This window comes from Mollisia scopiformis, assembly GCF_001500285.1.
Source record: "Mollisia scopiformis unplaced genomic scaffold LY89scaffold_17, whole genome shotgun sequence".
Classification (NCBI taxonomy): domain Eukaryota; kingdom Fungi; phylum Ascomycota; class Leotiomycetes; order Helotiales; family Mollisiaceae; genus Mollisia; species Mollisia scopiformis.
Window position 1 is genome coordinate 561,310 of NW_017263597.1, and position 12,102 is coordinate 573,411.

The 12,102-nt window shown below is 46.0% G+C and overlaps 5 protein-coding genes and 2 non-coding genes across 7 annotated transcripts; 4 read left to right on the forward strand and 3 right to left on the reverse strand.

The window, feature by feature from the left end:
* Positions 1–385: 385 nt before the first annotated feature.
* On the forward strand, positions 386–1,372 carry LY89DRAFT_784290 (uncharacterized protein). Its single transcript, XM_018222771.1, has 5 exons — positions 386–451; positions 510–739; positions 908–939; positions 996–1,009; positions 1,086–1,372. Exons 1-5 carry the CDS (start codon positions 429–431, stop codon positions 1,171–1,173), a joined length of 387 nt encoding a protein of 128 aa, XP_018068684.1. The 5' UTR covers positions 386–428; the 3' UTR covers positions 1,174–1,372.
* Positions 1,373–1,868: 496 nt separating this feature from the next.
* LY89DRAFT_708707 (cytochrome protein) lies at positions 1,869–4,051 on the forward strand (the record flags this gene model as incomplete). Its single annotated transcript, XM_018217701.1, has 4 exons — positions 1,869–2,135; positions 2,603–3,146; positions 3,206–3,624; positions 3,686–4,051. 4 exons carry the CDS (start codon positions 1,869–1,871, stop codon positions 4,049–4,051), a joined length of 1,596 nt encoding a protein of 531 aa, XP_018068685.1.
* A 337-nt stretch (positions 4,052–4,388) lies between these two features.
* LY89DRAFT_671689 (alpha/beta-hydrolase) lies at positions 4,389–5,487 on the reverse strand (the record flags this gene model as incomplete). Its single annotated transcript, XM_018213233.1, has 3 exons — positions 4,389–4,546; positions 4,598–5,056; positions 5,112–5,487. 3 exons carry the CDS (start codon positions 5,485–5,487, stop codon positions 4,389–4,391), a joined length of 993 nt encoding a protein of 330 aa, XP_018068686.1.
* Positions 5,488–7,438: 1,951 nt separating this feature from the next.
* On the reverse strand, positions 7,439–7,562 carry LY89DRAFT_t51. The gene has a single exon. It is a non-coding gene; the product is annotated as a tRNA-Asp (tRNA).
* A 907-nt stretch (positions 7,563–8,469) lies between these two features.
* LY89DRAFT_752304 (uncharacterized protein) lies at positions 8,470–9,188 on the forward strand (the record flags this gene model as incomplete). The annotated part of the gene is made up of 2 exons (XM_018221247.1): positions 8,470–9,089; positions 9,137–9,188. Exons 1-2 carry the CDS (start codon positions 8,506–8,508, stop codon positions 9,186–9,188), a joined length of 636 nt encoding a protein of 211 aa, XP_018068687.1. The 5' UTR covers positions 8,470–8,505.
* A 657-nt stretch (positions 9,189–9,845) lies between these two features.
* On the reverse strand, positions 9,846–10,481 carry LY89DRAFT_736378 (uncharacterized protein; the record flags this gene model as incomplete). Its single annotated transcript, XM_018220115.1, has 2 exons — positions 9,846–10,343; positions 10,389–10,481. The coding sequence occupies 2 exons, from the start codon at positions 10,479–10,481 to the stop codon at positions 9,846–9,848; spliced, it is 591 nt and encodes a 196-aa protein (XP_018068688.1).
* Positions 10,482–11,436: 955 nt separating this feature from the next.
* Positions 11,437–11,532, forward strand: LY89DRAFT_t46. The gene has a single exon. It is a non-coding gene; the product is annotated as a tRNA-Asn (tRNA).
* Positions 11,533–12,102: the final 570 nt, after the last annotated feature.

Genomic DNA, 12,102 nt, shown 5'->3' on the forward strand with positions numbered 1-12,102 from the left:
GAAAGGTTGTGCACGGTCACTAAACGAACCCTCCCTCCTGGTTGGGTACAAAGTAACCGGCTAGCCATCTGAATTAACCCGATCCTTGTGCGAATCACCATACAGCCCCATTGGTTTCTGGAATTGCGATAAGGCATCTGATGGGATTTGCATTTAGCGACAAATAATAGCATGGCACTGATTGGGGTAGCTGATTCTGCAAGATGATATCGTTCTCGGGGCGGACCAATGAAACCATCTGCTTTTCACCAAAGCGGGCGTCTGCATCAAGTCAGCTTCCTCATCGGGTATGTTAAAATCCGTGACGTCGTCAATGGTGAAGCCATGTAAATATTAAGTCGTGCTCAAGCTCCGGGTTGCGCTATCCCTTAGTTCTCCTTGCGCCCTTTGAAGCGATTAAAGTTAAGGAAAAAAGCACAAAAAGCACGATGTCCAAATTTTTGGGAGCAATGTATGTGATTCGTGGTCTCATTTATCCATCATCTTGACAGCCTTTGACTGCAGACCAGACAAGATGTATGGGGGAAAATGACCTGTGTGGGTGGCGATGGAAGTAGTGGGGATGACAACAGCAAGATTTGGAACACCAGAGATGGCAGTAGTGGAGGCGGCAATAACTCCAATTGCCGCAACTGCAAGAATTGTTCTAACTGCAGGGACTGTTCTAATTGCACGAACTGTTCTAATTGCACGGATTGTTCTGACTGTAAGAATTGTTCTAATTGCAAGAGTTGCGAAGGTATGTTTGAATTTCTTGCTTCCAGCGCGCTGCGAAATAGCTCGAGAGATATGATTGAAAATGGAAATGCGATGAAGAGATAACTTTGTAAAATGACCCGAAACCATCTCAGTTTTCAGTTCAGTTCCTTGTTTCGAACAAGTGATACGGAAGCTAACATTAATTAAGGCTTGGTGGACTGTTCCAACTGCTCAAATTGCGTATGTTCCCTCCTAAAAACGACAGTGAGAATGTACTGAGTCTAACATTCTAATAGCAAAACTGCATTGGGTATGTCTATTACTTCTGAAAGGCGGGAATGGTTGAGGAAATGGAAACAAAATGCACACACTGACCAGGAGGCTAGGTGTACCAACTGCAGGAATTGTTCGGGCTTGAAGAACCGCCACAATGCGAGCAATGAGCATGGTGACGAAACTTCTGGCGAACTGTGAAGAGGGAGGAGGGACTGATCTCGAAGTCGGGATGCTTGAGAGGCGAGAGATCATTGAGCGCTTGCTGTACGATACTGTTCAGCTTGTACTCGGCTAGTTAGGTTGATGAATACCACAATCGAAACGCTAGGATCCCGTTTCTGTAGACCAGTTTATCTCAAATTCCAGCAGGCAGCTTCAGGAGAAATGGGGAATCAGGATGGAATACACTTCGTGCCCACTAGGCATGCATACCCCAAAGTTCAAATATCGAGTGTTTGAAAATCTCCTCTAACTCCTTGGCTATACGACCTTGTAAAATGTGTAAGCCCCGGCCGAATCACCAATCTGTTGTAGAGATTTTGGTTCAGATATTCGCAGTTAGGATCTTCATAAAACGTTGATCCGTTCGTTTGACGGGATCTAGCTTCGTGAGGAGAGAAATCGAGCAACGCGACATGGCATTTGAGCAAAGCCTCGGGTTTTAAAGTATTTTTCAAGCGCAGCAATGAGTCCTTGTTTGGTTGCACGTTTGCTAGCCAGGAGGTCGACCTCGTAAAGGTTACGGTGCGCAAACAGCCCTGAGTTCAAAGCAACTTTGAAGATGGTGTCCACGTGACTAGAGATGCTTTCGATTCATTGTCCTATCGCTGGCGATCAACAGGTAACCTTTGCCCCCCCATATATTTCATGATGTTGGTCAACATAGCTCCAAGATGGGCATGCTAGCTAACCCACCGTTACTCACGTGCTTCGTTGTTTCAACCGACCTTGTTCTTTTCTCGCTCGTTTCTCGTAAACTTCGTACCGTAACCCCACATCAAGATCGGCACTTCGAAGTCTCGACTTTCAATCTTTCACATCCGATCTTGTTCGTATTCGGTCCCGGAGATGCAGAAACGCGAGGGAAGATCAGTGTTGACACCAATGGCATGTCCTTATACCGCAGGCCAGCCCCACTGCTGGTGGCGGGAATGGATCTTGTCAGTTTCAAGACCATATGACTAGTTCCGGAGATATTCTTGTACCCTAAGGGATGTCTGCCAACGAATCATAGAACGTGTGATACACAGCACGGCCCATATAATGGCCTGGTTGTATATGTCTGGAAGATGGGATGGACATGATCCCGCAGCTGCCATGCACCACATGTACCTAGGTACGAATACGTCGAGTCGTTGAGTTGTCGACTCCTATTTGTCTACTGTAGGTATACTATTTAGGTCCTGCCACTCTCCATTTCTTCTCTCTCACATCCATTTGAATTCTGCATTAAGAGCGCTCAAACTTGGCCATGAAGCTTATCAACGGGACGGAGCTCTTCTCGCTGCAAGGCGCATCGCTTGTGGCTTTCGTCTTTTTGTCATACAACGTTCTGCAGCTTCTATTGACTGCAGTCTATAATCTCTATTTTCACCCACTTCGCAAATTTCCTAGGCCAAAACTATAGATCGCCTTCCCAATCCTTCGAAGTCTGTCCATAGTTGGCGGTCAATTGGACTTTGTGATGAAGGACCTACACGACAAGTATGGCGATGTAGTTCGTTTCAATCCTGACGATCTCTCTTTCATCAGCGCCCAGGCATGGAAAGACATTTACGGCTTCGGACATGCAGAGCTCCCCAAATATTTTCCAAGTTTCAGCGGTTTCAATGGCCAGAACATTATATCCGCGAAAGGATCAGATCATTTCCGGTTTCGACGAGCAATGCTTCCAGCTTTCACGGACAAATCACTGGCACAGCAAGAACCAATCATTGCCAGTTATGTTGATTTGCTCATGACGAGATTGCGAGAAGTGGCAGACTCAGAGAAGCCCACAAACATCATTCGATGGTATAACTACACGACGTTCGACCTAATTGGTGATCTTGCCTACGGAGAGTCTTTCAAAGGACTTGAGGAAGGAAAGTCAAATGGCTGGCTAGACAACATCAGCAATATGCTCAAGCTCATGCCGATTCTGGCATTGATGACTGTCTCTCCCACGATTGGTAGTATCCTGAAAATGTGAAAATGTTGGCTGGAAGCAAGATTCGAAATGCTCAAAAAGCACATTTGGACAACGCTGCGAGTCTTGCCATGAAGCGTATCAATCGTACAGACCAAAGGGACAGAGGAGATTTTATGGATGCCATGATGCGAGCCAAGGGACAGAAGCATGAGCTGACAGATGCGGAATTGATCCACAATGCCGACCTTCTCATCACAGCTGGCTCAGAAACAACAGCGACACTTCTCAGTGGAGTCACTTACTGGCTATTACGCACGCCTGAAACTTTGGAGAGAGTCACCAAAGAGGTACGAGCAGCATTCGACAAGGAGGAAGATATCACATTCAAAGAAGCGAGCACAAGATTACCATACATGCTAGCATGTCTCCACGAAGGCCTTCGTATCTTTCCACCTATCCCATTGGTCATGCTTCGACAGACAAACCCAGGACTACCGACCCCCATCGCAGGCTACTCCGTCCCACCAAATTTACGTCTTTGCCCCTTCCTTTGTACTACTTTCTGCTAACAAATCCTAGACAAAAGTAGGCGTCCACCAATACGCTACTTTCCACAGCTCAACCAACTTCGCGTACCCCTCCGAGTTCCGTCCAGAACGCTGGCTCCCTGAAGCAGAAACTGATTCCTCGTCCCCATTCTTCAACGATAATCGCGAATGCCATAAGCCATTTAGTTTCGGACCAAGAGACTGTATTGGCAGAAATCTGGCTTATCATGAGATGAGGATTATTCTTGCGCGGATACTATGGAATTTTGATCTGGAGATGGGAGAAGGGATGCTGGGGTGGGAAAGGCAGAAGATCTTCGGGATTTGGGAGAAGCCACCTCTGATGGTTAAGGTGAGGAGAAGAGCAGACAAAGTGAAGGAGGAAGTGAAGAGTTGAAGTGGAGGAGATTTCTTGTGTGGACGGTTTCCTGTTGTTTTTGTTTCGCCAAGGAGAGCTTCGGGTCGCGTTCTGCATTTGCTTGAAGATAGACATGCAGCGAAGTGGCCTGCTAATACATTTCATGCTTCTTATCCGTTGTTTTTCCCTCCCATCTCGAGTGCAGCTGGTCGAGCTGTCAAGTGGCAAGAGTTCTCTGTAGCCGTAACACCATAACTCCACGCTTTCTTTTGCGCCTTCCAAATTTTCAAATTCACATCCCGTCACTCCAGATCCATACCATCTTCACCATACGAACACAGTCCAGCATTACTTTCAACACATGAAAATATTTCTCTTAAGATAGATCGTGTGTTTTAAGCCTCGCTTTAACAGCCTCATCCAAAGTAATCCAAGCCTCTTCGACGACCGAAAGTCCCGGCTCGCCAGAAAAGAACAGTTCATCGAAACCATGACCTTGACCCACGGCTGTAAAAAGCTTGGCTGGGGGTACTCCTATCGTACATCAGTATCGCTTCACGATTCTTGGCTTCAAGCAAGACTCACCTATCGCTTCAACCAATCTCACCGAACACTCATACGGATTAACCACGTCCTTATCACCGTGCACCAAAATCGTGGGCGGGAACTCCGTCCATGCCTTGTCGTCTAAGCTTTTGTCTACCTCTTGCATCATTTCAGGGTATTGATTCTCCTGGAAAAACCATGGGACGAGTACTATCCTCGGATGTGGACCTGGCTCCGGATGGGGTCTCTTCCAAGCTGGATTCCGAGTCAGATCTGGCAACAGACAATCTGGATCGAACTTCTTCGAAGGTAGGGTCGTTCCTAAAGTAACATCTTCGCTATAGAAAGGCTTCACCCTCTCCCAACCGATCGGAGCAGGGCCCATTTGGAAACTGCTGTGAAAGAATGGATCGGACATCGACGTAACCCCATAATAAGTCAACATAGCAATCGGTTTCGGATCCATATTATGACCACACAGATACGAAAGATAAGCACCTATCCACTCATCAACCTCATGTCTTTCTCCCTCTCCATGAATCAGAAAACTCACCCGCACTCCTCCCCACCAAAACCACATTCTCGAACCTCGCACCACTTAACCTCCCCGCCAAAATCCCCGGCAACGTCTCTCTCACAAACACAAAAGCATCCCGGGCATCCTCCCACATCTCCGTCCCGGATATCTGGGGCAATTTCCTATAATCAGCACTAACTAACACCCAGCCTCTCATCAAGCACAGTTGCACGATATGAGGCGGGACATCTTCGCGGTCCGAGAACACGAAGCCGCCGCCGTGGAAATAGAGGACGACGGGTTGGGAACGGTTGTACTCGCGTCGGTGAGCGTCGAGGGAGCGGAGGTAGATGTCTGCTTTTAGTTCGAGGCCGGAGACTTGTTTGAAGGTGTGGGTGAGTTTGGTTGCCATGGTGGAAGAGGTCCACGACGGACTGTGAGAATTTACATTGAAGTTTTTGTTGTTGGAAGTTGATTAGGATTTGGATGTTGTGATTGAGGATGACATGAGATTTAAGGTCTAGGACCGTCGGCGTGGTCTATTCGGCGGCTTTTCCGAGCTGACGCTCCTGGCACGTGATCGTGTTCAATCCTTCTTTTAGTTTCATCAATTACCAGAATTGGAGCCAGAAATCTACACAATCTTCCACAGATCATATATAGCCTGCTAAAGTTTAAGAATAGAGCTTCTGAGATGTTCGAAGCCTCCCCACCATGCAAACAATCATGTGACTCGATATTCTCCCAAGCCCCCCTTTCCAAACACCGGGATTCTGTAGCCGGATTGCGACGAGCAACAAGATGTCAGGTTGTGGCGAACGACGTGCAACAAACGCCCGACATCCACCCCTGCACCACCCAATGAGAAGCGCCACTTTGGTCCTCTCATCTATTTCAGGCAATTCGGAATATTTCCCACGAACATCAAACTTTTCTCATAGCTACTCATATCAACAATTCAAATGCTATCAATTCCTCTGCACTGAAACAAAAATCAAGTCCCAAAAATGCTCACGACATATTCACTCCGTTCTTTACCTCGCACTCACATCCAGCTTTGCAAGGGGCAGCCAGCGCATGACCCCACAGCATGGGCAGAATAAGGTTCACCGTTTCATAGCGTCCGCCCGCTCTAGATGCGACTTTTTTCCATGATGACACTGTCTTTTATGCGGGAGGCCATCTGGAGGCCCGCCGAGACTTCACGATGTTGGATTTCTGTTGCATGTCGACCAAGGCCGGGCCAGGTCTACGGAAGGCCTGTTGATGGGTCCCCGGTAGAGGAGGTTTTCATGCATTTGTGCCTGATTTTGGGTTCAGGCAGAATATTTTTTTCGATGTTTGTATGAAGCCAGGTGTTGGGATAGTATTTCAAATGGATGAGTCTGGATGTGATAATCCAAAAGACTACTAAATGTGAATATTTTGTTTGAATGGTTTTATTGTCTGAATATTTTTGTCATTTTTGACTTCTTTGCGTTTGCGAATGTCCCATCTGCGGACGCGATTTCTGGACTATCCAAAATCCTCTCTTGTCTGGGACACTTTGTCTAGCATTTCAGCAACTTTCATCACAACTTGCTTCTAGACCCAAAGTAAACTCTGTTAGCAGAGTAATGGAGGATATTCCCAAAGTGGGCATGGCTAAATATGCCACCAGGTGATTCACGTGACATGTGATTAGAAACCTTCCAGGCTAAATATCGTGAAAAAGAGCATGCTAAATTTGCATATGAACTCACTCATTGACTTCTGCTGGATGATAAATGACATTTGGACGGTTTCAGATGCTAAATTAGTGATATGAAGATGGATCAGTAAGAAAAGGGGGAAGAGAGAGCGAAAAAGCGAAACGACTATTCTACTTTTTTAGGAAAGAGGAAGGTAGGATTGAAATAGTGACTTTCTCAGCCAATTATCTTGATTTTTCAAGCTCGAAACTAGCCGAGTAGAGGTGCAAAGCATGGAGTTTATTTTGTGAATATGAGCTACGTCTGTTATTTGCTCAGTGGAGGACTATCAAATTATGCAACTCAACTTTTTCGCGAATCCAGAACGAAAGCTTTTTGAGACCAATGAAATCAGTCTTTAATAGAAACGGGAACAACTTGCTTTAGAATTTCTAAGCTGCACTTCAGAATAAATCTCATAAAGAGACTAAATTCGTGCTACTATGACAAAACGCGAATGTATGAAGTACAAACTTTCGAAAGTGAAGTTTTCCATTCCAGGTTGTGGGCTCTGGCATTGAGGTATTAAGAAGATTAAAAAAGAATACCAACAGTACAAATCCTTGGATCCAAGAAGTCCGATAAGAGGGAGAAGAAAACTTAGGGAAAAGAGCCAAAAAAAAATATTTTTATAGCTGTCGAAGAGGTTCGAACTCTTGACCGTAGGATCTGCAATCCCACACTCTCTATCTTGATATTAGCTTTTACTATGTATGATAGTGGATACTTTCTACTCACACCACTGAGCTACAACAGCTGTGATTGGATGGCACAGAAAGTGCTATTTCACTACATCTAGCAGTGTTTGTGTAAACAGAGAATTCGATTCAGGAAAGAGTCATCGGGACAATGTTTGGGCATTTTGCCGACAAGCGAGCTGGTGGAAGCAAAAAGGGGAGGAGCAGGTTTCACGGGATCGCATTCGATGCAATTAATGTCGATTAATTTGTTCCTAAGTTGATCCAACTGAAAGAGTTTTGTATTTCTACACAACTAGATACATTACAGCATTGTGTTCCTGAGTGAACCGCATCTGAGCTTGGAGACGTCACGTGACAGATTTATTTTTGGCCTCCTCAGCACTTTGAGAACATGAGTAATTCATTGATGTACATAGTAGAAGCATGATCACCTCTTTCCAATTGATCTCATGGCTTCCGCAATATATTATCGCCTCAAAATACAGCCTTGAAAGCGATATCGCTTATTTGCAGCAAGGCTATGCACCCAGAATCAGGCTGTTGCTTATACGAACTACCGCATGGAAAAGTCATAATCACGGCACGTATCACAAGATACGTTCAGATTCACCCGACTGATAGTACTGGACAAATCGTCATTCTGGCGCCTAGCCCCCAGCCTCACAAGCAGCCGTGCTTCCAGACTCTCCCAACGCGCGCAAACACCTCTCAGACCAGGATGAGGTGTATCTCTCTCGCATACAATATATTTGTACAACAGAGTCTCACCACTATATCTCACACACGTGCTCCCCGCGCCCTCCTGTCGATCGTGTACGTACTGAGCAATGAGGCGCATGAGCATTCTGGTCCTCCCCGCGATGCTTGGAAAGCTGAATGGGGCTCAAGCTTTATATTACACTCACTGAAACGTGGTATAAGATCCCAATACCCCCATACAAATTCTCTGAAACTCTTGACGTACCAGTCTCCACAAGCTTCGTCTCCTTCACGGTTAAAATGCCGGTCTTGCTTTCAGCCGGTAAACACTTTCCTCGCCGGGATCCATCGGGCATAGGTTCTGGATCTGGACTTGGGATTACGGTCGGGATCAGTTTGATCTCGCTGGTTGTGTTCTTGTTCTTTGCTTTGATGTGTGTTGGCTACTATAGAACTTCTTGGACGCCTGGATTCGCGACTACGAGGATCGTGATCCCTAGGCGACGATCGAGCAGGAGCCGTGCGCCGGGACTTGCGAAGAGTGTTGTGGAGAATCTGCCGATTGTGAGGTTCGAGGAGAGCAGGACGAAAGATGTTGAATTGGAAGAGCGTGTTGAGGATGGACCAAATACGAATTCAGACATGCAGCCGGTCGTCGATGGGGACATCACGGCTGTGACCGAGATCAGAAGTTCCAAGACAAACATTGCTTCGGGTACATCTACTCCAACAAATAAAATCCCTCAAGAGGATTCGAGTTGTTCCATCTGCTTAGAGGACTTCGTCGAAAGCGAGGAAGTTCGACTTCTCCCGTGCGACCATAAATTTCATCCTAAATGCGTCGATCCTTGGCTGAAACATGTTTCTGGAACCTGTCCAGTATGGTGAGTAGATTGATGTCCTACAAAATGAAGAAGCTAATGCAATCTAGTCGGTACAACTTGAATACTCAAGAAGTTGAGAGCGATGCAGTCGCAGCTTGATGTGAAGCTTTGTCGCCACATTGAGACCTCAGCTCTTAGATTTCGTGTATTCGTACTACATCGAATAACGAAGGACTTCTTCGAAGGCCATCATTGAACGGGTCCAGATCCAAGACCTGCGGACGGGCCTTCGGACAATTTTAACAGATCAGAAGGCCACAGTTCAGTATACAGCAAGATCACCGGATGATAGGGCGTCATCAGCCAGAACTTTGACACACTTGAGACCAACTTGGACCCACTATCACCAGAAATATGTAGCAAAGAGACACAAGCTGGTGGCCGGGACTGGCTTCGAAGGGGCGGTTAGGAGATGTAAAGCCAAGATCTAGCAAGCAAAGAAAGATGAAGACAGGAAGCAAAATACCACAATAATTTCAAGAAGATCGGGACTCGATCGGCGGGACTCTATTCAAGCTCGACGGAAAAGAAGTGATGGATAGAACTAGATAATATGGTACAACAGCCGGGAAATGCAAACCTGTAAAAGCAGAGGTCTAAATACTCCCAGACTCCCAAGTCGAATGCCGTAAAGTGCGCACCTCGGTAGAAATGCCTACAAATCTATACCAATCTTTCTTACCCCACCACTCATTCATTGCTCATTGAAGTCATCAATCGTGAGTCAACAAGCTCCAGATAACTCTCAAATATCGGTTACATAGCTATCATAGCAACAATAGCAGCGCCGATGAGAGCTCCAGCAGCATTGACACCACGACTCGATCCTGCGTTATGAGTCGCAGTCGCCGTAGCGGCGGCATTAGTGGTTGAAGCGACTGCAGCCGCGACAAGGGTAGCTGTTTGAGTGGCAGTCGATGTAACTCCGCTGACAGCTGATGTGACAGTTCTAGTCGTCAATCCTGTGGTTTGAGCGTCGGTAGTGACGGTATACATGCCATCATGATATGGTCCGTCCCATCCCCAGGCACTCCATCCACCCCACCAAGGATAGGCGTAAGTACAAACATCCTGTACAGTTGAGCAGCTACTGAACGCCGAACATTGAGCTGATTGCGCAGCAGAAGCACTGGTCTGGACGGCAGTCATGGTTGAGCAAGATGATTTGATGCAGTTATTGAGAAGAGTCTGCGAAGCACAGTGGCTGGACCATGAACTTGAAGTTCCTGGGTAGGCTGATGCAAAGCATGGTTGCTGGGAGAGTCAGCGATGGTCATTCATAAGGATTGAGATACTCACAGCACATGGGTTCATTGCACCCCAGTCTCCCCAAGTGTATTGCGCAGAGGCAACGGAAGCGCAAGCGAGGAGAATCGTGGTGGTGAACTGCATTTTGGCTGGATGTGGTCTAGAATGTGGAAAGAAACAGACAAGTAGATGTGCCGGGCATTATATACCGGATGAATAAATCCTCTGAACCATTTTCAAAGGAAGTATTGCGTAGTTGTGGATGTTGGATGCTGAGAGATCTACCTTCGGCGTATTTTGCTGGCTTCCTGCGTGATACGGAAGGTTTCGAAATCGCATAAAGGAATGTTCAATCTCGACTGCCAAGCATCCTCATGGTATCAGACTTCGTCCACGGAAGGAGAAATGGTGTGTATCATTGCTTAGGCTGGAATAGAGGAGTTACTGTTCGGTGGTGAGGATTCTCCTAGAGACCTCAGCAATTGCTGGTCTGGGGACCATTAATCCTCGCTTGAAGGCTTCAAGAACGGGACTGGTAAAATCACTTGCTGACATTATGTTTCCAATACTTGTTGAAGTACCTGGAAAATGTCACGTCAACACGGAAGCACGGAGAGGCAACAGCTGCTACCTAGGTATTCAAATATATCACGTGAGCAAACGGCAGGCCCAACCCATCTACAACAACTGCAAGACAATCAAAGTATAGCAGAGCAGCAATTTAAAGTAGCGGGGAATATGAATGAAATAATTGAGATGCATAGCACTTGTATTCCTCCATTCATTAACATAGAAAATTGTACGTGGAAGACAGAACGCACTGACATGGAGGGAGGCGCCTCTCAATGAGTGAGGACTGAGCAAAGGGCAATACGAGTCGAACCTTGAGCTAACATGTGAGAATATATTAAGTCAATAGGAGAGTATCTGGAAACTTCTACGCAAAAGAAGTCAAGAAGAGGTTTTGTTTGAGTGAGGTGAAGATATCTAAATTGCTCTAAAAGCCTAGCGTCGGATAGTAATCGCCGAAAGCGAGCACGGATATATACGTAAGATTATGGATTTTAATAAGCATTCTCGCCCTCAATAACAGCCAAAGTCCCTCGTGGCGCAATTGGCTAGCGCGTTCGACTGTTAAGCATCGAAAGATGCAAGAGAGATCGAGAGGTTGGTGGTTCGAGCCCACCCGAGGGAGATTTCTTTTGCTTTTGTTTCCTATTTTGTATCTATCGTACATTAATTAAAGGATTGCTTGTCGAGAATATTTAATTATCATGGAACTTTTTCTTTGACGTTCCATCGTCCGTTGTAGGCGAATCAGCCACGTAAAGTAACCGAGCTCGACTCCTTACATTTTTGTCTTCTTAGTACACAAAAACCAAATAATAAAACGAATAATTGATCTGTGAAAGCGGTTTACTGTTTTGACGTGTTGGGTGTGCTTAATTATCCTTTTGAGGGCTACTTAGGAAAGAGAGGGATCGATTCAGCAAATATGCTTGTGGCTCTGTCTCTTTATATGAACAGTTAAAGCCTTATTGCACTGACCTTAAGGCTTTCAAAATCCATCCTTCAAGACTTCTAATATCCAGAATCAAGTGTAGACATTGACAAAGGACTGACTAACGCACGAAGCCATACAAAGGCAGTGTTTGTGGGTGGGAGTCCATAGTTAACAATTCAGGAAACTGGAAAAGCCGTAGACTCGATAATTGAGAAGTATTTGTACTTGGAGAGAATTTCCTCAATGTTTCCATCTCGAGAT

Bases quoted from the DNA above. Each gene is read 5' to 3' on its own strand.
- LY89DRAFT_784290 (XM_018222771.1), top strand. From the start codon at position 429: ATGTCCAAATTTTTGGGAGCAAT. The intron at 452-509 runs GTATGTGATTCG...ACTGCAGACCAG, and splicing joins TCCAAATTTTTGGGAGCAAT to ACAAGATGTATGGGGGAAAA. The intron at 740-907 runs GTATGTTTGAAT...ACATTAATTAAG, and splicing joins TAATTGCAAGAGTTGCGAAG to GCTTGGTGGACTGTTCCAAC.